Consider the following 25,812-nt stretch of genomic DNA (forward strand, 5'->3'; position numbering starts at 1 on the left):
GTGGATTCATCTACAATTTAATTTTAAAAGGAAAGACTGAAAAACTTATTTGTGCAGGCACGTTGCAGTTTCCGTTTAAACTCTTTGAAATAATTTTTCATTACTATAATTCTAGAACTAATACGAAGTAAATTGACGGTGATTAACAAGCTCGAACGACATTAGCTTTATGCTAATATATTCAACCTCTGAACAAGGAAAACAAACATAACAGCTCGCCTTGGCAACTCAGCATATTGGCAAACTACTTCGCGTGACATTGCAACTCTCTACGACACAAGAAACATTGACACAGCTGGGCACATCTCCTGTATAAAAAGATCTCTATTAGCGCTGTTGGTTCTTGCTGTAAGTCTATTATCACACAGTTATATTTCTCGCTTGAGCAGTGTTGGTACGTGATTAGCACTTTGTTGCATATTTTTGATTTGCATTCACGTTAGATAAATGGAATGACGGGGCTGGACGCGAGCACTTAACAGCGTGCCATTTCATTCCATTGTCACTTAAAGAATCGCACTGGTAGAGCTCAGTTTGACAGAAGGAGGCGTTAGAAAGTGTGGAAACCAAACGGACAATAGCCAAAGAGAAGGTAAAGAGACCTAAGATAACCATTTGACCAATATTAGTTAAATGATGGCTCTTAATAGATTTTGATGTAAGTAACCGTAATTGCAAGCAGAGTGAAACAAAAGACTTTTAACGATTTTGTTCTTTAATCAATTTCTCTCAAGAAATAAAAAAATCTGAACCTTTTATGTATGCGGGAAGCGTTATTAGATTCTCTAGACAAAACGCGTTCAATGTTTACTTTGTATTGAGCGTCTAAGACATATTACAAGTTTTTACAAATCTGACAGCGCGGAAATAACGTCGGTAAGATAAGATCACTTGAAAACTCACCAGTGATTCTCACCTTATCACAAGGGTAGTATGAGCTTCACAAGACATCGAAACGTGATAGCACCGCTGACTCGTGATTCACACAGGAAATCTTTAGTAGTTTCGAGTGATGTAAATATTTTAATATACGACACCCGAGATTTTCCTGCGTAATTGAAGATAAGGATTAACAAAAAGAGCTTAAATGTTTCGTTTCAATTCACTGCATCTTTTGCATCTCGTGACATTTGCATGATACAAAACTTTATTCACGCGCGCTGATCACGAACGAAGCTGAAAGATACACCTTGAAAAGAAAGTGGTGTTCATTCGTTTTGAAGAGTCAGTAATAAGCTAAGATGAAGTTAACTAATTAAGTTTCAAATTAATAGAACATTTTTGATTAGTCAGAGCGGAAACCATCAGAGGCCATCGAGTAAGTAAATAAGTAGTTTGGTTTACCTAATTGTGGTTAGGTGGTATTGTTTTTAAAATACCTCTCAACAAGAACTACAGAAGATTAAAAGATAGCGAAACTCTGCGGGCCAACATGGGTTTTAAGTAGTTATGCCGTAATCAGGAAGTCAAGTACTTGAAACGCACAAAGATTATTCATTCAGGAGCCAATAAAAAAAGATCCTTGAAGAACAAAACAAAAGGGCATTAAAAAAAGTTAACCGACAGTAGAATCCTGAGTTTTCGAGGCTCGACCCTTCGAAACTCCCGATGCTTCGAACCAAAGTCACCTTCTTTGGTTCAACATCACAATCTTGCTTTCGAGTTTTCAACCTTCTCGATATTTCGCAATTATTCTTTTTCCTCTCAAAAGTTTACATTCGACCCCTCAAGCTTTTAGCCTTAGACTATGATTTTTCTTTGAGCGATACTTATCAATAAACAGACCGTTTGGTTACAATGAAATATATGAAGTTCATATATTTTGAACTGCGGTATTAGATACGTATGATGCACGATCCTCGCAGTAGATAGCGCTATTTACTGCGAGGATCGTGCATCATACGTAAACAGACCGTTTGATATTAAGAGCCATACTAACGCTTTGAACGAGTAAAGCTTACTTCACGTTGTTTATTTTGACCCTTTACAGATTACATCGGTATCCATATTCTCCATACTTTTCTCTATACATTTCCCTAAAGTGTTAAAAGGAGAATTAGTGTAACAATTCAGAGCTTACGTGTGATGCTTGATCCTCGCAGTAGATAGCGCTATTTACGCAATAGCGAAAATCAGACCTGAAAAAAATCAGGCCTGTACTGGATTCGAACCACTGACCTCTGCGATACTAGTGCAGCGCTCTACCAATTGAGCTAACAAGCCAACTGGGAGCAGGCTGTTAAGTTGATTCGCAATAAACCCGTGATGATAAATCAGATGCAATGTATATATGAAGTTCATATATTTTGAACTACGGTATTAGATACGTGTGATGCTTGATCCTCGCAGTAGTTCATATGAACTTCATATATACATTGCATCTGATTTATCATCACGGGTTTATTGCGAATCAACTTAACAGCCTGCTCCTAGTTGGCTTGTTAGCTCAATTGGTAGAGCGCTGCACTAGTATCGCAGAGGTCAGTGGTTCGAATCCCGTACAGGCCTGATTTTTTTTTTTTCAGGTCTGATTTTCGCTATTGCGTAAATAGCGCTATCTACTGCGAGGATCAAGCATCACACGTATCTAATACCGCAGTTCAAAATATATGAACTTCATATATACATTGCATCTAATTCAGAGCTTCTTACGTTGGCGATCATTTTCTTTATTCTAAAAATCTTAACCTATGGTTCAACACTGAGGGAGAAATTAGGTGCCGTTCACTCTAAGCCGGTTATAAAGCGTTAAACTTAATATCACTAAAGATACCTCAGTAATAAAGGTTTCTTTCGAGTTATTGTTCTGGCTTTGCATGGAGTCTGACGCGGGCTCAACTCATGAACTGTTAACTAACTGCTCTTTTAGGCGAGTTCATCAACTTCACCAAAATATGGTCAAACTTTGATTTATTTGGTAACTATCGGGCGAACAAGCATATTTTTTAAAGCTACGCCGTTGGTAAAGTACTCCTTTACTCCTCTTTCCCAAGCTGATCTGTGGAAGAGCCTCCATAAGCGTGGAAGTAAATACAGTCCATGCATGTGAGACAAACGCCGAGCAATCATTTAAAATTCTGCTGCTCTGTCAGGCAATCACAATTACAATATTTTACTAAAATTGACCAAACTGCAGTAATACAGCTAAAGGTGACCCAGCTTGATGCTATCGTGGTATCCTAGCAAATTTTCCTCCCCAGAAACAAACTTTAAGAAAGCTGCTACCCTGGGGGATTATATGTTATGAATGATATTCTTATATCTATTGCATAGGCCAGAATATGTTTACTTATTATCCAACTACACTCCGTAGAGTACAAATAACGCCCAAGACGAGTACAAATATCACGCGGTATTTGTACACCACACCAGAGAACCGGTTAGATAGGTTTTTTCGCATCGCGCAAGCGACAAATTGGATTGAGGTTAAAAAAAAAAAGTAAATAAATAACGGACAATTTAATTCCCTTTTCTGACGACTAAGAGTCGGAAAGGCTGGCTAAAATTGATTCAAGTTTGTTACATAAATCTAACGAAGAAAAGCAGTCAGACGACAATGAAATTTCATCATTTATTGAAGAAAATAGAAACAGCAACACGACAACGCGCCGATTCCGTTCCGCTTCACATCTGTCACACTCTCCCGTAAATAAACGCCCGCACTGAAGAAACAATTTAGCGTGTTGGATACTAAATAACTTATTAGACGTTTTGGTGTGTCGTATCGCTGAGTACTTGTACTCGTTATTTGTATTTTGACGAGCCCTACGGGCACGTCAAAATACGGCACAACTCGTAAAATATTCAGCGATACTACGTAACAAAAGGTCTAACAAGATATATATCCCGATAGGGTCAAAGATGCCTGACAAATTTGGTAAAGAAGCACTGGAAGCTCACAACAGATACCGGTCTCTCCACCAGGCTCCTCCGCTGAAGTGGTCAAGATCTTTAGAAAAAGACGCTGAAAAGTGGGCTAAACAGTTGGCTAAAGAAGGAGGGAGGCTGAGACATGAAGAAACTGATGATGGAGAGAACGTATACGCCATATCCGGTAAGAGTGATGTCACCGGAGGAGAAGTCGTGGATCGGTGGTACGCAGAAGTTGACAAGTAAGGACATGATGATAATCATTTCCGTTTGATACGAATTAGAGTGGTTGCTAGATGTGATTACACGTGAAAGAACACTTCGTACACTCGATAAGACGGAAACGTCTTCAAACATGAACGCGTAAGAAAATCGTGAAGACCTCACAGAGGTCACGGGAAAGGGGGTGTTTTTCATTGTTTGTTGTGTGTACGATGATACTTTCGCGGACAGTGACTCAATAGAAACGTAAATTAAAGTAATGGTCTAACTTCAGTCGTGATGATTCGCTGAAATGCTTCGTATTGGAATCCCTGACCGCCAACCAAGACCCTTTATAATTTAATCAAACTTGGCTACTTTTGATAACAAGTTATTGCCATCTTTGATTTCTTAGCCATGAATTAATATGTTGTTTTCCTTCCGCAGCTATGATTTTAGAAGTCCAGGATTCAAAAGTGGCACTGGCCACTTCACACAGATTGTTTGGCAGGAGTCAACTGAATTCGGAATAGGAAAGGCCAAAGTTGGCGACGACAAAGTTATTGTCGTAGCTCGCTATCGACCACCAGGAAATGTCATTAATCACTTCCAAAACAATGTTAATCCAAAGGTAAAGTTACGCGGAAAAAGTATTTTTCATACGCTCTTTAATTCAAGAGTATTAGCCCTGCGAACCTCCTTATATAATGATTTGGAAACATTTCTGATGCCGACTAACTTCTTATTAATGCATAAATTTCTCAAGTAATGTCGTGTAAATAATATTGTGTTAATTCAGGTTACTTTATTATATACTCAGCTGGGTAGCTCAGTCACTAACCGCTCTAGGGAGAGGGATTCGAGAGATTCTTCGACGCGGCCGGAACCAAGACGAGAAATTGATGACTCCAGAAGATCTTCTTCTCGACAAGAAAAAACTGAAACAGTAAGGGATAAAGGGATAAGCTAAGGATAGATAAAGAAAGTTAGGAAGGAATAAGGGAGCACTTAAAAGAAGATCGATTGGATTTAAGGGAGTGAGATTTAAAGGTGTAAGGGTGTAAGACATGTAAAAATAATAAGGGAGCAAAAGAGTCGACCTCCTTAACTAATTAATAAAATATGCGAATGAGAGCATACGAGAGCACTTTAACAAATGGAAAGAAAACAGGCTAAGGCTTTCAACAATATTCAAAGAAGCTGCAAGAGAATAGAGTTAAAGACTTAACTCGTTCAGCGCCTTTCTGCGTAACGAATGAGAGAATAAAAAATCAAGTGAAGATGATATTGAGGAAGTTAGCAAGAAAGAGGAAGGGCAAGTGAGCGTTGACTGCATTGTTTGGCTAAAGATTGCGGCCAACTAAGCGGGAAATTCAACAAGGCAAGTCAAGTGACCAAGGTGCAAAACTGAAGAAGGCTGTGTTTGATAATTTTACCCGGGAATTCCAATGCACTAAATGCACTTTAACTAAAGAAGATAAGGTGTGCGGGGCCGGGGAATGGGGGAGGGCTGCGCTGTGAATTCCAAATCATAAATGTTTCAGTGTACTGATATGGCAGTTTGGCCTGTTTTTTTTTTTTTTTTTCAGATTACTTATGATCGAGACGGGGTCAAAACTACAGTAACGAGGACAGTCATAACTGATGGAGAAAGGGGAGGTCAGTTGATTACTAAAAAAAGAAACATGAATAAAATCCTGCCCATCTAGATCAAATACGGTGTGTAAAGGTACAAAGTTGATCTATGACGTCACCGTAAACTTGAACCTGTTCGAATTAAAAAAAAAAAGGAAACTTAGCCGCAATATAGCGGGATACATAATTATGAAACAGAATTCCTGCATGTGATCGAGCATGACATTTAATTCCTTCAAATCAAGTGCGTACCTATTACTGAGTTATACCTAAATTGTTCTTGTTCTCCTTTTTATGTTCCACCGGGGAAATAAAAGTCATGTCAGTCCTTACCACTCTTACGTTTCAGATCAATTTGATAGATTTCCAAGAGATATGAGAAGAGCATTTGACGACGGTAAGAATCTTTGAAGGCCTTTTTTTGATGTCTTAAACATGATTATCTCAATGCATTCTTAGTATCGTTAGTATACCGTTCTACCTGAGTCAGCTATCTAGAGACACAAGTTACGTGCGATTTTCGAATATCCAGGATTTTTCTGCCCTCTCGTCTTTTTTGTTTCCCTTGTCATCGGATTGTCCTTTTTTTGCCATGATCAACTCAGACTTATGTTTCTCTACAGGTCCTTTCAAAGATAAAAAGGAAAGATTGGAGCAAAGCGGTAATTTCTCAGATATCTTATAGTCTTTTAAGAAGATTGAGAGAAGAAATCACAGAGGAAACGGATTTACTAATTTGCAGAGGCCCCGCAAAGTTAGATCTGCGGAAGGGTTTAGGAGCCTCTTTCCCAAATTCCAAATCCGATCTGAGAGTGAATATAAAAATACTTTATTGGACAGGAAATCAAATGTACTCCTATTTCAAGGTTTTATTTCTATCAAATAAAGTTTTTCTTAGAGAGCTCATTGGCTGGAATCTACACAGAAAATGCTAATATAAATTTATTTTGTAATAGTTAAAAGAATAGCGTATGGGTGTTCTTGTTCGTATGAGTCTTATTGTGTCGTATCTAAGTGCCATCGCTTAGAATGTTACCAACTCCTATAAAGCATCGTTAGGCTCAACCACGGCTTCACAATAAATGGTAAATGTCGCTGTTTGTTCATCGTCACATATGTTTAAGTTTCAATTTGCAAATTTTAAATGGCTGTATTCTTTACAATTACAGAACCTTTCAAGGATAGGATGGACAAGTGGGAAAGAAATGGTAAAGTTTTCGTGCTTTTTTTTGTTAACCCTTTAATGAACAGGCCGCTCTTCCTTGTATATGCAAGATATTATCCATCACATTTTATATAAATTACAAATTTTATACCACCGGAGGATATCATTTCGTGAAGATACACCGCAGTTCTCCAATTCAATGTACGAGGAAGGAATAGCAGTTACTTGAAAGGACGAGTGGAGAAGTAGTTTTAACGAAATACTCTCTTTCACAGAAATAGATTGCTTTGAGGCAAGAAAAAACTTCAGAAAAAGTTTTGATTATACCCACACCTCTAGATCTTATGTAGCCATATAGCAACGGTAAAACCGACAATATGATGATTTATACCTTATCAGATAGGTCTCACGATGTTTCTTTATTTAACTTACGTAAAATATTGAAAACTACTGTTTTTGATATTAGCTCAGCCAACGTCTTACTCGACTTCGTGGAGCAGTCAGAAACCTAAGGAAACAAGACCAGGTAATTCTTTAATTTTTTCCGTCGTTTGATGTCGGATTGAAATTTTTACAGTTTCCTATTCAATTTAAATAGAAACTTCAGAGACCTCAGCAACTCCAGCAGGTGTTCAATTTGAAATTATTAGTTGTTGAACGAAAAAAATCGGCGAAAAATATATCGATTAACATGTGTTCACCCTTTCTGCTTTCCGACACCCTGTACATGTACAAGGCAGTGAAGTGATTATCATTCTAGGAAGCACGTTTGTGAATGATATAAATTTTTACGGAAAATTTTGAAAACTGCCGTTTTTGACGTTATTGGCTCAGCCAACGTCTTACAATCAGAAACCTAGGGAAACAAGACCAGGTAATTCTTTTTTTTATCGTGTGACGTCGGATTTAAATTTGCATTTCCTGTCTAATTAAATAGAAACTTCAGAGACCTCAGCAACCCGAGTAGGCCTTTAATTTGAAATGATTGGTTGTTTAAAGAAAAAGATCAAAACGGACCAAAAATATTGATTTAAATTTTGTCATAGTTTCTGCCTTCGACGCCCTGTATGTGTATAAGGCAAAGAAGTAGTGTTTATTTAGGAAGCACGTTTGTTTAGTAATTCATCATCACGTTTTAAAAATCATACCTCACGAGGTAAAAATTGTTTCATTTTAGGTCGTTTATTCGTTTTGACCCCTGTTTACTTGTTATATGCAATGGATGACTAACGCATATACCAAAGTAACCTCAGTTAACTTAATTTCTTTTAGCAGATAGATTTAGTCCTTCCGCCTCAGCTACCTCATCTCCAGCGGGATCATTTGCAAAACAATCCCTGGACAGTCATAATAAATACCGAGCTATGCATGGTGTTCCGGCCATGAAGTGGGCGGATGACCTTGCAAGGGAAGCGCAAGCTTGGGCTGAGAAGCTTGCACGCGCCCGTACATTGCAGCATTCGAGTAAAAGCGAGAGAAAAGATGCTGGAGAGAACTTAGCATATTTTACGGAAAGGTTTGATTCTGCAGGAGAAGAAGCTACCACTATGTGGTGAGTAAAAACGTAGTGCAATAGCAAAATACCTTGTCAAACAAGCATACAAAAGAAAATTTCAACTAACGAGTTTTGCCCATCTCACACGTATTGCTTCTTGGTCACATTGAAATCAGTTAATCACTTTTAAGATGGCCGCTTTCATTTTTCCTACGATGCGGTTAAATGGGGACCTGACATAATGGTAAGCAATCATTGAATAAGGTTGAGTATGATATCAGACTTTTTACACTAAGACTAATGTATAATAATATATTATATCACTTCCGAGAATAAGCTGCTGCGTTAAGTAAAATCATGTACTCATTGTTATGTGGTCAATAAATGGTTTTAGGGGAACAAATGTTGAAAACTACCATCAAAAGATGATACATAAATCAATTTTGCGTTACAAGAAATGGATGCCGTGAATTATCAATTGATTGCCTCGAAAATTAACCTGAACTGTTCCATAGTAAATTGTAAACCTTGCATCGATAAGATTTTCATCGAAAGTAATTGAAGGTTGCATAGATTCCTCCTAACTTTGCTTTGCAATTGCTCACAAGCGTTTTCCCACGCTTAGGATTATTTACACGAATCTGCTCCGATCGTCAAAAAGATGCCATGATGTTTTTCTTTATCTGATTTGCCGCTGTAATTAACTCTGTTTAAATTTTTTTTTTATGCGAAACTCCATCACTATCTACCGAAAGGCACCTATGCTAATGACGTCAGGCAGTAAATTCAATTAACTCCTTTTATAGGTACGACGAGTATAAAGATTATGATTTCCGCCGTGGTGGATGGCAGGGGGGAACTGGACACTTCACTCAAGTGGTTTGGAAAGGCAGTAAGGAGCTAGGAATGGGTCGAGCGAAAACAAGTGATGGTAGAGGAACATATGTGGTGGGTCGATATCGTCCTGCAGGAAACGTCATCAACTACATGCAAGACAACGTGTTTCCAAGGAGAGGGCGCTAAGTCACAGAATGAAATCACGCTCAAATGCAAAATTAATAAACATAGGCGTTGACATTTGATGTAAATCTTAATTTTCATAACGACAATTATGTTTTCTCGACAGAATAAAATTTACTGAATTTACATTCAAGGGAAAACTTAGAGCATGTAACACAAGTATGGAAGTTTTTTTTTTTTTAATGATAACATTACTATTTGCCTAGAAAGGCGATGAAAATTCAGTATATTCAGTAGAAAATTAAATGTGGCAAACTTTAGTCGGACGGTTACATATTCTTGTTCGTACGACCCGAACGGGTTAACATAATAAAACGACAGAATATTGTCTTAAGGTAACTGGAGTAAGCTTACAAATTAAAACAGAGAATAACTTTTCAACAGTTATGCCGGGTTCAATATAGAGAAGGCCAGAGAAACATGAACCAGCTTCAAGCTGTCCCAGGTTTTTTTTAGTCTCAGACGCGCATGCACCTCGAGCAAGCATCTTTTATCATTGTCAGATAACGCACGCTTGAGCATGAAAAGAGGATGTTTTTTTCACGTGCTACTTTAGTCCTTTTATACAGAAAATACGCGGGTATTGCCAGCCTTGTAACATTTTATATCATTTCGCCGGCGGTATTTAATGATGCTCATTTTTTGAGCACTTGTAAGGGCTGTATGATACAAGTAGAAATCACATTCATTAAAAAAAAAATAGTCAAAAATACGTTGAATGTTCAAATCAAAGACTAAGTCATTATCACTTCTCCTGCGCATCCGAACCCTTAAACCTGAAAGAGTGGCTGGCTTCTAATATCGCGTAACTATCACCGTTGACGAAATACAAACGTGACTTCACGAGAATAAGGGAGATTGTCACCGATTTATGAAGCTCCTGATTTTCGAATTTCCTCGTCAATACCAGGAGGAATTTAAAGAGAACAATAAGGAGAATATGGTTACTAATGTAAGAGTGTAAAGGGCTGACTGATACCCCCCCTGACCACCACCCCCATCGTCCCCTCACTTCTTTATTTTAATTATAACCTGCTTCTAGCATTACTCTGCTTGCTGAGTAAGATGTACAACATGGACTAGCCATAGGATTTACAAGCGTTTTGAAACTTTAGAACTGCGCCAAGTGCATATACAGTTGGCGGATTCTCTGAGAACGTTAACGGCACGAAAATGTTTCCCTAAGTACAGTGCTTGATCTAAAGATTCTCACATACTCGTATCTTAAATTGCAACTAACCAATTTAAAGGTGTCCCTTACAGACTTGGAGCAAAAAGCTCTCGTAAAGTTCATCTTGAATTGTCAAGTTAAACAACTACATCGACGGCGACAACAGAACAAATACACAATCAGAACTTTTCGGACAGTTCCCCATTCCTCTCCTCGACGCAACAAATGATAAAATTGGAAAGATTCGTCGGTCTTCTTTCTGGCTTAGTTGTCGTTGCTTTTAATGGAAGTTAGTTAACTGATGAAAACGTAAATTCAGTCTTAACTTAGGTTCATTTCTTCGCCCTCGCAAGATTGCTTTTTCATTGCATTGGGTTGCACTGCACACGTTACTGCGGTCTGGGACATTTCCAAGCTAACTGATCTTTCTAGTCTTTCACGAGGAAACCTGAAGCAACACCTCTGTCGCAAAGTTGCTTTGAAGTTTCCACCATAAATACCGTACATTATCGGATCCAACACAGCGTTAAGGCAGATCAGTAGTTGAGACATCCTCCATAACGCAGCTGGCTCGGCGATACAAAAATAAATCAAAGTTCGGATGATCACAAATGGAGACCAGCAGATCACAAAGGCAGCCGTAAGAGCAAAAAGTGTCTTGGCAATTTTCCGCTGTCGTCTGTTGGATCTTTCCGCATCCTGCTGTAACGAGATTATTTTCCTGGAGCGAAGCGCAAGAAATATTTTACTTTGTGAAAATATCATATAGGACAGCGGAAAGATAAAGAAAAAGAAAGCATGCAGGCAGTAGAAGATCTGTCGACCTATGTCTCCCAATTTCGTATTATTGCAAACGAGTTTCCCGTTTGCATCGCGATCCATCCGATAAAGAATCGTCAAGGGAATACATCCCATCAGGCAAACTCCCCAAACTATCAAAAGCTTGCGATAGCCTTTGTTTGCGAAATTTCTTGCTCTTGCGTTCAAGGGGTCAGTAATGGCCGTCAGTCTCTCGTGACTGATCACTACAAGAGTGCTAATGGAAACACTGTAGCATGTCTCAACGAGAAACCCGTGAAACTTGCAACCAATTTCTCCTCCGACCCAACGATACAAAAATCCGATGCCGTTAAAGATTGTAAGGAACGTGAAAATAAGATCTGCCGTTGCTAAGTTGATTACGAACCACATCAGTGAAGACCCTTTTCTCTTGAGAGTTTTGTAGCAGGTCACCATAACCCAACAATTACCAACCATGGACAAAACATACACTATGAAATAAAAGATGACGAACGCTAGCACTAAACCCACAGGAAATGTGTCACTGTCAGACATAATGTCATCTAAAGGACTTTCAGTCGAGATCGAAAACCGCACTGCAAACCATTGATGGAAACAAACACTGGCCGAACTGTATTTGGGTTATCAATTTGTTTAAAAATAGGGAATGCCTTATTAGCACACTCATTATAGCACTTTCAAGCAGCCTTTGAGAATTAAGAGTCAACTCTATAGGTGTTCTTCGTTTTCTTAAAATAGACTAATTTTTATGTACAAAAACGTTCGATAATTATTGCACGTATTTTGCGGACACTATGTGAGTACCGTAAATGGTGCTGACGACCTCAAACGGCCATTGACAATGTGCATGAAAAGTTCCTTCCGAGATTTTGAGCCGGGATTGACATAGACATATCACTGTACACAATATACTTTATTGTTATGTTAAAAATCTTTAAATCTTTGTAGGTATGTTGGCGTGTTATGATAGCTTTGTTGGAAAAATGAATAACGTTTTTGCATCATTCTCATTCAAATCGACTAGGAATTGTATTCGTACTGTCGCCAATTAATATTTTAACGAAACGAAACTTCGATAGGATAGAATTTACATCCTCACGACGTCAAGTGTCAAGTAATAGCTTTTTTTATTTTTCCATTTTCATCGTTAGGTGTACTTAAAGTAAAGCGCATTAATTATCAAATTGAAGTGAGTGAGAGATTGAAGACCACCTGCCAACAGACACGAAAACCTTTCCTGGTGAAATAATAAGTTTTAGACGGAAAGTCGGGCTTTTTGTCAACTCTAGAGATAGCAGAAATAAAATGATCTGGCGTCGGGCAAACCGTCTGGCAATACTGATCAACTTAACACAGCACAAAGTTATCTTCGAATCATTCTAGAATCTTTTGTATTTCGTACTAACGATTAAATGGCAGCTTAGATAAAATATGAGTAATTTAATGATTACTGCAAGACTTCAGGCCCCGGTTGTTCGAAGGATGGATAACGCTATACACGGGATAAATCTCTATCCGCTGGATAGCGCAGTACGTTTTGGTAACACTTATCCGCTGGATAGCGATTTATCCGGTGGATAGCGTTATCCGCTGTTTGAACAACCGGAGCCTGACTTTTAAAGAGAAAACGATGCGTGATCAAGAAGTTTATTACCTATTAATTGTTGAACGTTTCCCTGGATCCACTGATCTTCATCATAATCTGAGATTAAGTTTGTCATAGTCTAGCTTACCTTGGACTCCCTCCTGAGTTAGACACCGCGGATACAAACTCGCACTAAACATCTCATCGGAAGCCTAAGTTGTGGGAAAGCTTGCACAGTCAGAAAACGGCCATAAAAGTGCTACGAGCCCTTTGAAATAGTCAGTTTTACCGGCTGTCCAGCGGCTTATTCATAATTAGCGGATAGAACCAGTTTCAAGCGGCAAACTTCCTTATGGTTCACACAGGTGAACCAGATCCATTCTGGCTTAAAAGCCACTTGACACCACATGTCAAGTCAAGCAAACTCGTGTTGTCTTAGTAGCAAACATGCAATGGTAACCGTCGAGTTCTTACCCCTTACAAATTAAATGACGGATCATGGGAGGTTCTTCTGTGTTACCTAAAAACCTGGGATTGTACTCTCATTGGCTAAACCCTAGGATCGTACCCTTTAAGGTTGGCCTTAGGATAGAGAATATCGAAGGAAGTGTTTTGACGATGGGATACAGTTGAATGTCTGGTGCCTGTCTTTCTCGGAAGCGAAGATAAACAAGGTCAAGTTAATGAGCTAGAGCAGTATTCCCGGTGGAAGAAAGGGCGCAAGATCTCGTCCAATAAAAATCAAACAGAATATGCTTCGGCGCTAATATTACAGATCTATATATTTTTTTGCTACTGCAAGTAAATGTCGCGAGAATAATAGGCGTTCTGCCCAATGGTCTTCAGTTAACTTGATTCGCACTAACAAGCTGTCAAGTAGTATCCCTTCACAAAAACGTTCGTAAACCAAAAGTAAATAAAAAACGGAGAACAATTAAAGAAACTATAGTTAGAAAGGACGAATCCCTCCGGTAAGGGAAATTTTCACAATACAGCTGAAAAATAAAGAACAATGTGAGAATCAAGGAACGTCAGTTTCACTCCGAACGCCGAGGGTAAGTTCTTCCATAACCAAAATTCAGCTTTATCTACTTCCTTCATGCCAAATTTTCAGCAGTCTACTTTGAATGGTTCTGATGCTGTGACAATTTTACCAATGGCCTATTCTTTTTCTGGATTTCAACCAGAGGGCCCCTTTAATGGCATCGCTTCCTTGGTTTTATTTAACCGACGAATGTTCGGTGTTTCGTGATTTTGAGTCATGACAGTAGCGAGAAAATAAAATAAGGAGGATTGTGATTACAAACTGAAGGAGTTTTCACAATATCGACTTTCTTTCTGTAAATCCATGCGAAGTTCACGAATTCGACACGGACAGAGACTGGTTTGACCGGGTACAATCTATTTTGTTAGCAATGTGGATCAGTGTTTACATATCTAGAACAACAAAAATCGGAAATCAAGCGAAGAAATACTTCAATTTTAGTATTTGCAGATAAGAAAAACCATTTGGCTTCCATGAAGCTGAAATTTTTCAAGCTTCTTTTCTGCAATTGTTAAAATTTCATTCCACCTGCGAAGATTGTCTCTTTGTTTGATTAAATTTTGTTTTTCTAGATATGTAATCAAATTTGCTTCATTACCAAAATTATCCAAATTAACAAAGGACGTTCGTTTTCAGTATTGTAACAAAAACGCTCTTGTTTCTCTCATTTGCTTCCCAAAAACGTTAAGGTATTATCTCCATTTATGGGAGATTAAAAAAAAAAAAAAAAAAATACGGAGTTTGTTCATTTTGCATATAATCACAATTATAACTAACAGGTATACGAATGAAAAGGTGGCTGTTACGTCAAAATTGTTATGTTAATTATAGCATCTAAAAATAAGATGATGTCGTGGAAAGCATCTGCTTTATTCATATTCATTTTAATAACAGGTTCACATCGATGAGTGATTGAGAAGAATAGAACATTGGGTACATACATTGAAATAGTCAAGGGATGAGAGCTGATCAAGGGAATGGACGGTGATTGATTGAAGTGTAAGTTCATGTGGGCACTTAGCACAAATCATGTCAGATGGAGAGTTGCATTCAATAATTGTTCCATTCGGCGTTACCTTCTACTCTATAGTGTTCTTATTGTCAGTTATGGGAAACTCTTTTGTTCTCTCAGTTTGTTACCGATCAATTAAAAGAAACGTGTGTTCATTAAAATGGTTTATCGCCAGTTTAGCTCTTGCTGACCTAACTTTTGTGTTCCTGTCCATATTGGACCTCATAAGTTATTTATGGACATGGATTGGAGGTCAGATCTCTTGCAAGCTGCAGAGTTTTTTCATCGAGGCTATCTATACAGTATCCATTACAACTCTGTGTATTATAAGCTATGAACGACTCAAGGCTGTGGTAGTGCCACTTCATACAATAGCGATTAATCCATCGTGTATTTATGGAAAGCTTATCGCTTCCTGGATCATAAGTATGGTCGTAGCTTCACCCTTACTTTATGCGTACCAAATCCAACCTGATAAGAACGGAAAGGTTTCCTGCACCAACAACAAATTTGGAGATTTGGGAAGACAAGTGTATTATGGCTTTCATACGATTTTCTTTTTCCTCGTTCCTCTATCCTACATGATTTATGTCCAATGTAAAATCTTCATATCGTTGCGCTTGAGCACCAAGGTGTTCCCAATACGAAACACTTTGACAACAGCGCGCTCTAAACGGCATCTCAAGGCTGCCAAGCGACTACTTGCTCTAACTACAGCATTTGCAGCTTGCTGGTCGCCCTTTATCTGCGTTCGAGGGCTTATATACATTCACCTCGCAGATGACGGTTATATCTGGAAAGCATCTCAGCTTTTAATTTTCTTGAACACGGTGTTAGATCCAATTCTTTATGGTATTTATGGGGAGCGTGAGAACTTCAAAGCTATTTTTAAACCTGTTATCCCATGTGTTAAGTGTCAAACCCGTGCTCCAGAAGAACTCTGCTATTCCACTCACAGCCAAATGATAACTAACAACGAGAGACCAGAGGAACAGCAAAAATTTCACCCCTGGCAAGGTATGGTAATAGAAGTACATGAATGGCAGCCAATCCTACCCCGACCTGAACCAATAAGTGACACATGAGCCGCATGTGTGTGCGACAAGAATTTTCTTTCTACAGTTCGGCGTCAAAACAAAATCTATTGAAACAGGAAACATGGGAACTATTTAAAACAAATTTTCAACTAATTTTTTTCAGAAAAGATATATGCGAGCCCTTCCGAAGATTTAAGGAGCAACTTTAGAAATGCGAACACTTTAAACAATGGACGGATAGATGAAATGAAAGTTACTGAAACTGTTTTAACTTCTTCCGGGGGATACCCTGTTCATGTTCCGGTATCGGAACTGCATTTTTTTTTCTCGAAAATGGCTCCTGTATGCTCACCTTTTATATGGAAGCCTTTAAATACTAGATCCTGAAAAATTTCTGACGCATTTACAAAATTGTGAATCACGTTAAACTAAAGAGAGATAATCATTTCTATATGACGTTGGCCCCTGGCTTTGTTCTTTGATAAACTTTAGAGAAGGAACTATCACAGAGTGCGAAGTATTTAAGTTCAGTCATAGTACAATCAATCAATTGCTAAATCTTTGACAAACACCGCAGTCCCTACCCGACTTTATAATCATTTGCCAAGCCCTTTTACAATAAAATTTTGAATTATGCATCAAAACAATCTCGCCTCTTTGTTCATAGGAGGAGACTCAACTCTAAACACCACTCCTTTAACATTCACTTAATTTTGAACGCCTAAAATATTTTTTTACTGAGGAATTACCTTAAGTGGAATAAAGAAAAAATCGTTTACGAGGGAAAAATAAACAAAAACAACTAAAAAAGATGGAGAATGATCAGTGAAAAAAAGGAAGGCGAATGTAGAAGAAAAACTTGGATTGCACACAGACGTTTGAAGAGAAAGACAAGTAAAGCTGCACCTTTCAGCTCCATAATTTAATTGCGTATCATAAATTTTATTGCTTCATTAATCAAGGAAATCTCATTGAGCTGAGCCAAGGTAAAAAAATCACACTGGATAGGCCACTACACGGCTAAAAGACGAACGGAGTTTAATCAATATTTCGAACAGCAAATTAAGTTACGAAAATGATTGAGCATTCAATTGTTAGTGATTGACAAAACGATTTTCAATTATTACCCATTTGATAGACATTCAAATGAATTGAATCTTTTCTTGCATATTTCATTAATTCTATCGCAGTCGGAAATAGCAGGTGACATGAGTAGCTTGCCCGCCTTCTAAGAAGGTAAAAAATTTCATCAATAAAAAAACATATGTGTAATAAAAGATATTTCAGCTTTGTAGATGGCACTCGCTTTTTATGTTTATCTGATCAAATCAGATGAAAAGTTTAACGCCTCCAAGCCAAAGCTTACTATTAAAAGCACAAAAACACAAATCGTCAATGCACTAATTAAAGATGCACGGATGACTTTCCTGTACTAAGGGCATCTTAAAAAGAGTCCCCCTGAAGTGACACTCAGTGGAAACGACTTTCGATGAAAGAACCTGTATGACATATGTCAGGTATAGTATAACCAGATGTGAATTCCAAAAAGGACTCTTGATCATCTAAACTATTCTACGGTAGGACGAACATTCTCTTAGAAAAAGTCAGGTTTGTGAAAAGATCGAGGGAATAGGATTTTTACTACGCTGATTGGTCAGGATAATAAGGAAAGTCTCACTACCCAGCTGAAACTTTCTTTTGAATATGATAAAAGCGACTCATAACTCCAAGAAAGCAAGACTAAATTTATCTTTCAGATTCTAGAGTATTCGAAGAAAGTTCCCGTGGAATAAAAAGTGAGATTCTTCCAAAATTCTACAAAACTCAAAAGCGTTTTACAGAGATCGGCAGATCCAGCCGTCAAAAATGGAGAGGAGTGATTCTTTTTCTACAATCCATGTGGCTCTGTTCGGCGTTTTCTACATCACTGTTTTTATTTTATCGACAGTTGGAAACATTTGGGTCCTGGTAACTTGCTACAGGACTTTGAAACAAAAACATTTCCCGTTTATGTGGCTATTGGCAAATCTGGCGTCCGCCGATCTCTGTTTCACAATCTTGACCACATTCAACAGCATCGCATTTTTGTATGGATGGTTTGGCGGTAACGCCACTTGCAAACCACAAGGATTCTTAATCGAAGCTAGCTACACAACTACGATTGTGACACTTTCGACTATAAGCTACGAAAGACTTCAGGTTACTACGAATCCAATCAACGCACGGGTGAAACTAAGATGGCCAGATAAACAATATATCAAACTTATCATAATATGGAGTTTTAGCCTAGTCGTCTGTTTGCCATTATTGTTTATTTACCGTGTAGAAACGCGACGAAACAGTGTTGTGTGCCTTGCTAAAAAGAGGACTAATTTTTTCCCACAAATCTTCTACAGTGTACATACAACCATCTTTTACGTGGCTCCACTGTTTTACATGATTTACACACAAAGCCGCATTTTTCATTCCGCTCAAGACTCCGCGCTTGCAAAAAACAAAGTCTTCATTTCTCGCTATAAACAAAGGCAACGGAAGATTGCAAAGACACTCTTCGCTCTGACGATAGCATTTGTAGTCTGTTGGTCTCCTTTTATGGTCATAAGGACGCTAATGTATTATAGTTTAGCGTCACCTGGCTTTGCTTGGAAAATCTCTCAGCTTTTGATCTTTCTCAATACCGGATTGGATCCTTTATTGTACGGATATTATGGAGGAAATCTGAAGTCCTTCTTGCGACCAAGACTTTTGTGCCAATAGAAGCAGTAAATTGAAGCTGCGCAATCATCGACACATTGTCACAAAAATTTACTTACGGCTCAAGCTAGCAAGCTTATCATGGACTAGCTCTCTTTTACTGAAGAATGGACAAAAGGAACTTTTGAATGATACCATGTAACTCACTATTCAATCTGTTAAAAGATGAGCAAAACACTTGCGGATCCATCTTCTTTGGCACTTACCATCATTGCACCTGTACAATCGGCAGTTCACGTGCATTAAATTATCAGGGCGCGCATCATGTCAAAATAACCAAATAGTGGTTTATATGTTTTTTTGTCCTTTCTGGCATTTTTAGTAAGGACTGGGAGAATTAACGTGCAGAAAGCTCGGAAAGGAGCCAATCGCTACCCATCGAGAATAATAAGCTTAATCAATAAGGGGTTCATTCGAGGGGCATTCCGAGTATCCTAAAACCAAAACTAGAAAGAAACCAGCCAAACGGAATTAAACTAAAAATATAACAAAGTAGTTCATCAAAGCGAAGGTAAACGCAAGTAATCGAGTTGCAAGTGGTTTTCGTTTCGAAACCATTTGATTAAGAACGTGGCACAAGTATCTTTAACCAACTGAAACGAGAATTACATCGCCAAGTAAAGCAAAAGCAAGGCAATCCTGGACTACTTTCGACACTCAAATGGAATTTTCTCCATCTGGAAAGAAGGACTTAGTTATTATACTAATAAACTGTCTAGAAAAATTTCCCCAAAAAACGTCACCCATCCTGAAAGATGGTTTTCACCAGCGAGAGAGTCGGAGTCGTAAGAGCGCGCTTCCAACCAAGTGAAAATTTGGAGTCGTAGATGGAGTAATAAGCTTAACGAACCAGAATCGGAATCAGAAGAATCAATATTACACTTTTTTCCGATTTCACTGAAGACTCCCGACGCCTATGACCAATTTAAACTAGTAAAGGAAGTAAAAGAAAGAACCAAGCACAATGCAGGTTCTAAGGCAATTTGATTAGTTTATTCTTTGGCCTAAGCTAACGTGTCTGACCATCTGGTTTTCACTGGATTTTAACGGCAATCAAGTGGTCAGGGGCATCGATAGTTTTCTGACGATTCCGCCAGGTTTGATATCATTAGATTATATCACTAAGCGAATCTGATTAAGACTTCGACTCCGTCGTAAGCATTATGCTCTAACGCTCTTGGGAAGTCATTTAGGACACAGTAAGTAGATTTCTTAAATTTTACCCGCTCGGAGAGTAAGCCATACGTTAATACATAATTGATTAACATGAAAGTAAAATCTCAATAAAACACGGTTTGGAACGATTAATATTTATAATTAAGATAATTTTTTCGGATAAAGGATGTTTCTATGTAGAGAACCCTTATTTCATTTGAAATAAAGGGAAATTTTCCACCAAAAGAAATTAAAAAAAAAAAGGGAAAAAGGCTCATTTACTAGTGAAATGTTCAGCAAGCAACCGTGGACGATAACCCTACTCTTGTACGTTGGATCAGCAGTGATCTAATCGGCCCAAAATAACATAAATGTAGAGGCAAGACCGATACAAAGTAGATAAGTTTTAAAACGGAGCACTATATTTCGGCTCGCCAAACCAGCCTTCTTCACCTTCAGCACCCGATGTATCGGTCTTGCCTCTATATTTATATTCATTTACTAGCTACGCAAATCTTTTTCCCCTTCGGATTCAGAAGGTTTTCCAAGGCATTACCACCATCTTAGAACTAGATTTAGAGATTTTTCCCTGTAATTGGAAAAATTCAACTAAAACCTAGCCACCAGGGAGATTTTAACTTGCTGAGCTTAAGTGGTTCTAAAATAACAAATTGTCTTTTAAATCCCTTCTTTTACAAATTTAGAAAGATTCCGGTTACTCTCGAAGAGCAAAATATCACTAGTGAACTTATGTTCCCTCGGTTCAATGAAGACGCTTATTCATGCAAAATAAACCAACCCCATGTAAAATTGGTGTGAAACTGGTCTTTGAACTCTAAATACTTACTATTATTGACCTAAGCGTTGGCGAAAATGGTGTATATTGACCAAGCTGCCAGAAAAAAGTTAATTTCTGTCAATGTACCGAATAATTGCTCGGAAATGTAACTCTTGACTCGATTTTGTGCCCCTCGGCTGCCCTCAGGTGAAAGTGCTTGCTAATCATTTCCGCTAGTCAGGGAGCGCAAAAAGCACTATTCACTTGTGTGGTACTTATTAAAACTCATTAGTTCCAATCGCTTTCAGTCAAAATATTGGAAAACCTAAATCTGCAGATGCTCTTGAAAAAGTTGAAGCAGAAACTTGTGTTGCTCAACTAAGGACAACATCAAGTGGCCACTCATTAGGTAACACTCAATGGAGAGAAAATTCCCAAACCTATAACCGTGTATTTCGTCGTTAAATAATAACGTAATTTGCCTTTAGGTAAGTATATCATGCGAGGGAACTAAATGACTTGTAACATCAATGGAATGCCACTTCTAAAATGATACTTCACGGAAAAGCCAATCTTCATTGAACAAGAAAATTAATTTACTAACTGGATTCCTAATTCAGTTCCTTTCCAAGGGCATAACGAAAAATCTGAAATGGTCCTTGCCAAAGTCGTATCTCCTTAAGGACACCCAGTAAAAAAGCTAGTCTTCAATGAAAAAGGAAATATTTTACGTTTTGTTTTGTTCTTTTTGTAAATAGTAACGTCCACTATTTTTTAGTGACATTGAGCTAATGGGAAGACTTTACCGGAAGGATTCCCAATTAAACCTTTGTAACAAGCGCAGAACAAAAAAAATCCGATATGTTCCCCTCTAAACACTTTCTCCTTGAGTCATGCTCAGCGTAAAAGCTTATCTTCAGTGAATAAGGAAATATGTGACTTGTTTCATGTTTTGTTCTTTTTGTGAAAAGTAAGTTCTGTTGTTTATCAGTGACTTTGAAATAATAGAGATGGATTTATTAGTAGGATTCCTGCTTCAGATTCACAAGGAAAAAGGCCGAAATTCTCCTTCCTTTTAAACGTTTCTCATGGGACATGACGGAAAGCGACTATTTTATTACTGCTGAAGTGATTTTCTTCAGTCTGTTCTACGTATCTGTTTTCATTTTATCATCAGTTGGTAACGTATGCGTCTTAGTAACTTGTTCTAAGACTTTAAAACAAAGAAATTCCCCTTTTATACGGTTATTGGCAAATCTAGCCTCCGCCAATCTCTGGTTTATAGTCTTATCCATAGTCAACAGCATCGCATTTTTGGGGCAATGGGTCGGTGGAAATATCACTTGCAAACTTCACAAATTCTTAATCGAGGCGAGTTACACAACTACAATCATGACACTTTCGACTATAAGCTACGAACGACTTAAGGTTACCACGAACCCAATCCTCGCTAGAGCGAAAAGTCGGCCACACAGAAATCGAGTCAAACCTGTCATAATTTGGAGTTGTAGCTAACCTACTCGTCTGTTCGCCTTTATTGTTTATTTACCGTGTAGAAACACAACAAAACAGCGCTGTGTGCCTTGCTACAAGGAGGAATAATTTATTCCCGCTAATCTTCTGAAGTGTACATGCAACAATCTTCTTTGTGGCTCCACTGCTGTATATGATTTACTCACAAAGCCGCATTTTTTGTATCTTACGGGTAGCGCCCATTACCGACACGGCCTTCATTTTGCACTCAAAGCAAAGGCAATGGAAGATTGCAAAGACACTCTTCGCTCTGAATCTAGCCGTTTGTACTCTGTTGGTCTCCTTTTATGGTAATACGAACACTAATGTACTTTAACTTAGCGTCGCCTGGCTTTGCTTGGAAAATATCGCAGCTTTTGATCTGTCTAAATACTGGATTAGAACCCTTTATTGTACGGTTATTTTGGCAGAAATCTGAAGTCTTTCTTGCGACCGAGACTTTCAATTAAGTAGTAACTTTCAAGTGGAGGGCAGGGAACTGTCACAAAAATATCAGAAATTTAACTTAATGCCTTAAGCTCATCATCATATTGAGAGGAACAATCTTTCAAACAAAGAGAACTGTCAAATGAGACTGACTGAAGAGTATATGTCCAATGGCAATAGCTTGGACAAACCAATCCTTGCAACCAACTGACCCATCTTAACTGAGCTTCGTGCTTTGTTATCAATAGCTCTTGTATAATGGAAACTTAATCTTTAACGATGGCCTCGGGAGTAAGGGCATTTATCTTGTTTGCCGACATTTGAACGAAGCTGAGCTGAGCTTCCAAAAGCTTTAAATGACTCTAAAAGATCCAATTGTCCTTTACATCTTTTCTTTTCAGTATAAATTTAGAAAGGTTCCGGTTAGTTTCGAACAGGGAAAAGTCATGATGAGTCAACTTCATGACACTGTCAGGAGACGTTTCACTCGGGTGAAGACGTTTATTCATGAAAAATATAACAAGCCCCGTGTAAAATTGGTGTGGAATTACTGAGTTTTTGAACTCTAGATACACGTATTTAAAACAATTCATCTCAGCGTCTGCAACAGTGGTCAAATTTTAAAACAAGTCGTTACTTCTATAAATATATCGAAAAATCTTCGAAATGTAACTGTTGACGCTGTTGTGTCTCTTCGGCTCCCCGAAGGTGAAAAATTCTAGACTATCATTTCTGAATAAGCCAATCAGCGAGCGCAAAAAGCACTATTCACATGAATGGTGCATACTAAAAGTCATTATTTCTAATTGTTGCCAATACATTGCAAAATTCTAATGATCAGATGCTCTTGAAGAAGTTGAACGAGAGACTTATGTTGAGTTTGAGGACATCATGAAGTGGCCGCTCTTGAAATGACACTCACTGAAAAGAATATTCTTATATCCATAGGGTACAATAGGGCATCATTGTATTTCCTTGTTAAACAATAGCGTAATTTGTCACTAGTTCAGTATAGTGTGCGAGGAAACTATATGACTTGTGACATCATAGGATGTAACTTTTAAAGTGATACTTAATGGAAAAGCCAATCTTTATTGAAGAAGGAATATGTAAATGAAGTGTTTTTTTGTTTTGTTGCATTTTGAGGAACTTTGCGTCACTTGTTTTTAGTAACTTAGTGAAACCAAAGGAAAACAGAAATAAGATTTAGAATAAATCGCGGTTTTTGAAGAATTGTGAGTTCTCGAAATTATCCTGGCTCAAAAAAAAAAGGAAATTTTTTTACTTTTGATTCTTTTTCTGTCGCGGTTGTCCCGTGTGCGTCCTTCTTTGCGTCCGATCTAAATTAAAACATAATTTTCGAAATTTTCAACCCCGAGTGGTCATATGGTAAAAACCTTATGACTGAGTTTAGTCGGGCGCACGGTAAAATATTTAATAGATAATTACTTCGGCATATGGCATCATGAGTAATATTGCAGCCAGCTGAGGCCTTAGGCCGAAGCTGGCTGCAATATTTCTCAAAATGCCATGTGCCGAAGTAAATATCTATTATAATTACTGATCGTCATCCAAACTAATTTTTTTCTGTCTGCGATTATATCACCGAATGTCGGCGCCCTTTATTATTATTGTGGGAAACAATGAATCAAACAATTCGTGACGCTCAATAATGTTTTTATTCAAGGTAACGGCTACGGGTATAACATGAGATGTACGTGTGAAAAATGCAACCAGAAACGAGTTATTGACTGTTTGTTTGTCAAGGTAGATGCAATTTGCATATTGCTCGACAAACCCCGGGGGGTACTCGATATATTCTTGGGTGGGGAGGTGCGACGCGGCCCCTCATACCCTAACCCTGTTCAAGACAAATTTCGCTGATTTTCCTACCCTGTTTAAGACAGAATTCCGCTTTTTGATACCCTGTTTAAGACATTTAATATGCCTGGTATCAATGCCAAATCAACGGAATTCAAGATTAATTAAAATAAGAGCTTGTAAAATTTTCTCTGTTTGTCTTCCAAGAAAAGATATCCTGTTTAAGACAAAAATGGGCTTTGGGCCGTTGGAAGTCCAATGCTTTTCAAAAATATATTCGGATTCCTTCCTTATCATCTTAATTTCATCTCATATTTTCAAATATACACAGGTGGCTTGCGGGGCAAGTTACTTGTACCATAACTCTGGGCTGATAATTCGACTTGCAAGGGCAGTGGTTATGATCAGCCTCAGAGTTGTGTATATATACTTAGGCTGAATCTCACTGTAGGACATACGGCTGACAAGCAAGGGCGGCAGTCCATCCAAAAGGTTGTGTACCATCAAGGGCTGACTTGCAAGGGCAGCAGTCTTTTTCAAGCATTTGCATGCACTTCCTTTTCTGTCATTTTAATGTTATCATTAGTTACTTCCTCTCTTAGTGGCTATAGTAGTGCTGCATTTCCTTCGGGTGGGGCAAGCATCATGATTTTAGGAAATCATCATGCTTTTTGGCGTGTTTTAGGCACTCACCCTTTCTGGGCCAGGAAAAAGTTTTCCAGTGTACGTTAAGTTGGAAATTATAAAAGTTTTTATTAAAGCGGCTATGGGCCTTTGTTCATAGCCAATTAACTCCAACCTTGAGTTATGATTGTCTTAAGGCCCAGTAAAGCAAGCCTCAGGATATGCAGCACTATTTTTAAGAAGTGGTGGTTTTAAAAAGGGGGTAAAGCATAAAAAAAAGGTTATCACGGAGTGAAATAAAAGATGATATAGTAACTTGCCTGCGGTCTAAGGAGGTGGAAAAACTTATGAAAATCGTGAAATAAAGTAAATCATTCCAGTGAAGTGAAAAACATTTTAGTACAGTCGGCCGAAGTAGTTTTTTCGTGATTATCTGATCCAGTCTGGTGTAGAGTTTCACACACTGGTGGGAGTAATAGTTTTTCATTTAAGGCAACTCATCAATACATGATTTTCAATGCATCAATAAAAGATGCACGGATGTCCTTGAATCACTTCAGCGAAACATTACTGTGTTTTCAAGAACATCACAATGCGTCTCCCCCTAAAGCGTGTCAAGGCGTCTTTGGCGAGATTTATACAGGATGTGTTTCTTAGAGAACAATAATGTCAGATATCATCAGT

At 38.2% G+C, this 25,812-nt stretch overlaps 3 protein-coding genes, 1 long non-coding RNA gene and 1 pseudogene across 8 annotated transcripts; 4 read left to right on the forward strand and 1 right to left on the reverse strand.

Moving 5' to 3' along the window:
* Position 1: 1 nt before the first annotated feature.
* LOC148741989 (uncharacterized) lies at positions 2-1,056 on the reverse strand. 2 transcript variants are annotated; one of them, XR_015996901.1, is made up of 2 exons: positions 917-1,056; positions 2-308 (listed from the first exon to the last, which is right to left on the reverse strand). It is a non-coding gene; the product is annotated as an uncharacterized LOC148741989 (long non-coding RNA). The 2 variants fall into 2 exon arrangements; XR_015996907.1 differs by having other exon boundaries at positions 904-1,056.
* LOC111329023 (uncharacterized) lies at positions 209-9,646 on the forward strand. Of its 4 annotated transcripts, none has more exons than XM_088749492.1 (12): positions 209-348; positions 444-592; positions 3,854-4,112; positions 4,519-4,702; positions 4,892-5,017; positions 5,661-5,730; positions 6,056-6,103; positions 6,330-6,368; positions 6,876-6,914; positions 7,338-7,397; positions 8,144-8,423; positions 9,173-9,646. In XM_088749492.1, exons 3-12 carry the CDS (start codon positions 3,862-3,864, stop codon positions 9,387-9,389), a joined length of 1,314 nt encoding a protein of 437 aa, XP_088605618.1. In that variant the 5' UTR covers positions 209-348; positions 444-592; positions 3,854-3,861; the 3' UTR covers positions 9,390-9,646. The 4 variants fall into 4 exon arrangements, with proteins under 4 accessions (XP_088605618.1, XP_088605750.1, XP_088605656.1 ...); XM_088749624.1 differs by having other exon boundaries at positions 8,147-8,423; XM_088749530.1 differs by having other exon boundaries at positions 306-592.
* A 5,242-nt stretch (positions 9,647-14,888) lies between these two features.
* On the forward strand, positions 14,889-16,639 carry LOC111329048 (QRFP-like peptide receptor). The gene has a single exon (XM_022933651.2). It carries the CDS (start codon positions 15,018-15,020, stop codon positions 16,083-16,085), a length of 1,068 nt encoding a protein of 355 aa, XP_022789386.1. The 5' UTR covers positions 14,889-15,017; the 3' UTR covers positions 16,086-16,639.
* A 988-nt stretch (positions 16,640-17,627) lies between these two features.
* On the forward strand, positions 17,628-20,169 carry LOC148741990 (apelin receptor A-like). The gene has a single exon (XM_088734703.1). It carries the CDS (start codon positions 17,904-17,906, stop codon positions 18,792-18,794), a length of 891 nt encoding a protein of 296 aa, XP_088590829.1. The 5' UTR covers positions 17,628-17,903; the 3' UTR covers positions 18,795-20,169.
* A 1,575-nt stretch (positions 20,170-21,744) lies between these two features.
* LOC148741991 (free fatty acid receptor 4-like) lies at positions 21,745-23,155 on the forward strand (annotated as a pseudogene).
* Positions 23,156-25,812: the final 2,657 nt, after the last annotated feature.

This window comes from Stylophora pistillata, chromosome 1 (assembly GCF_964205215.1).
Source record: "Stylophora pistillata chromosome 1, jaStyPist1.2, whole genome shotgun sequence".
Taxonomy (NCBI): domain Eukaryota; kingdom Metazoa; phylum Cnidaria; class Anthozoa; order Scleractinia; family Pocilloporidae; genus Stylophora; species Stylophora pistillata.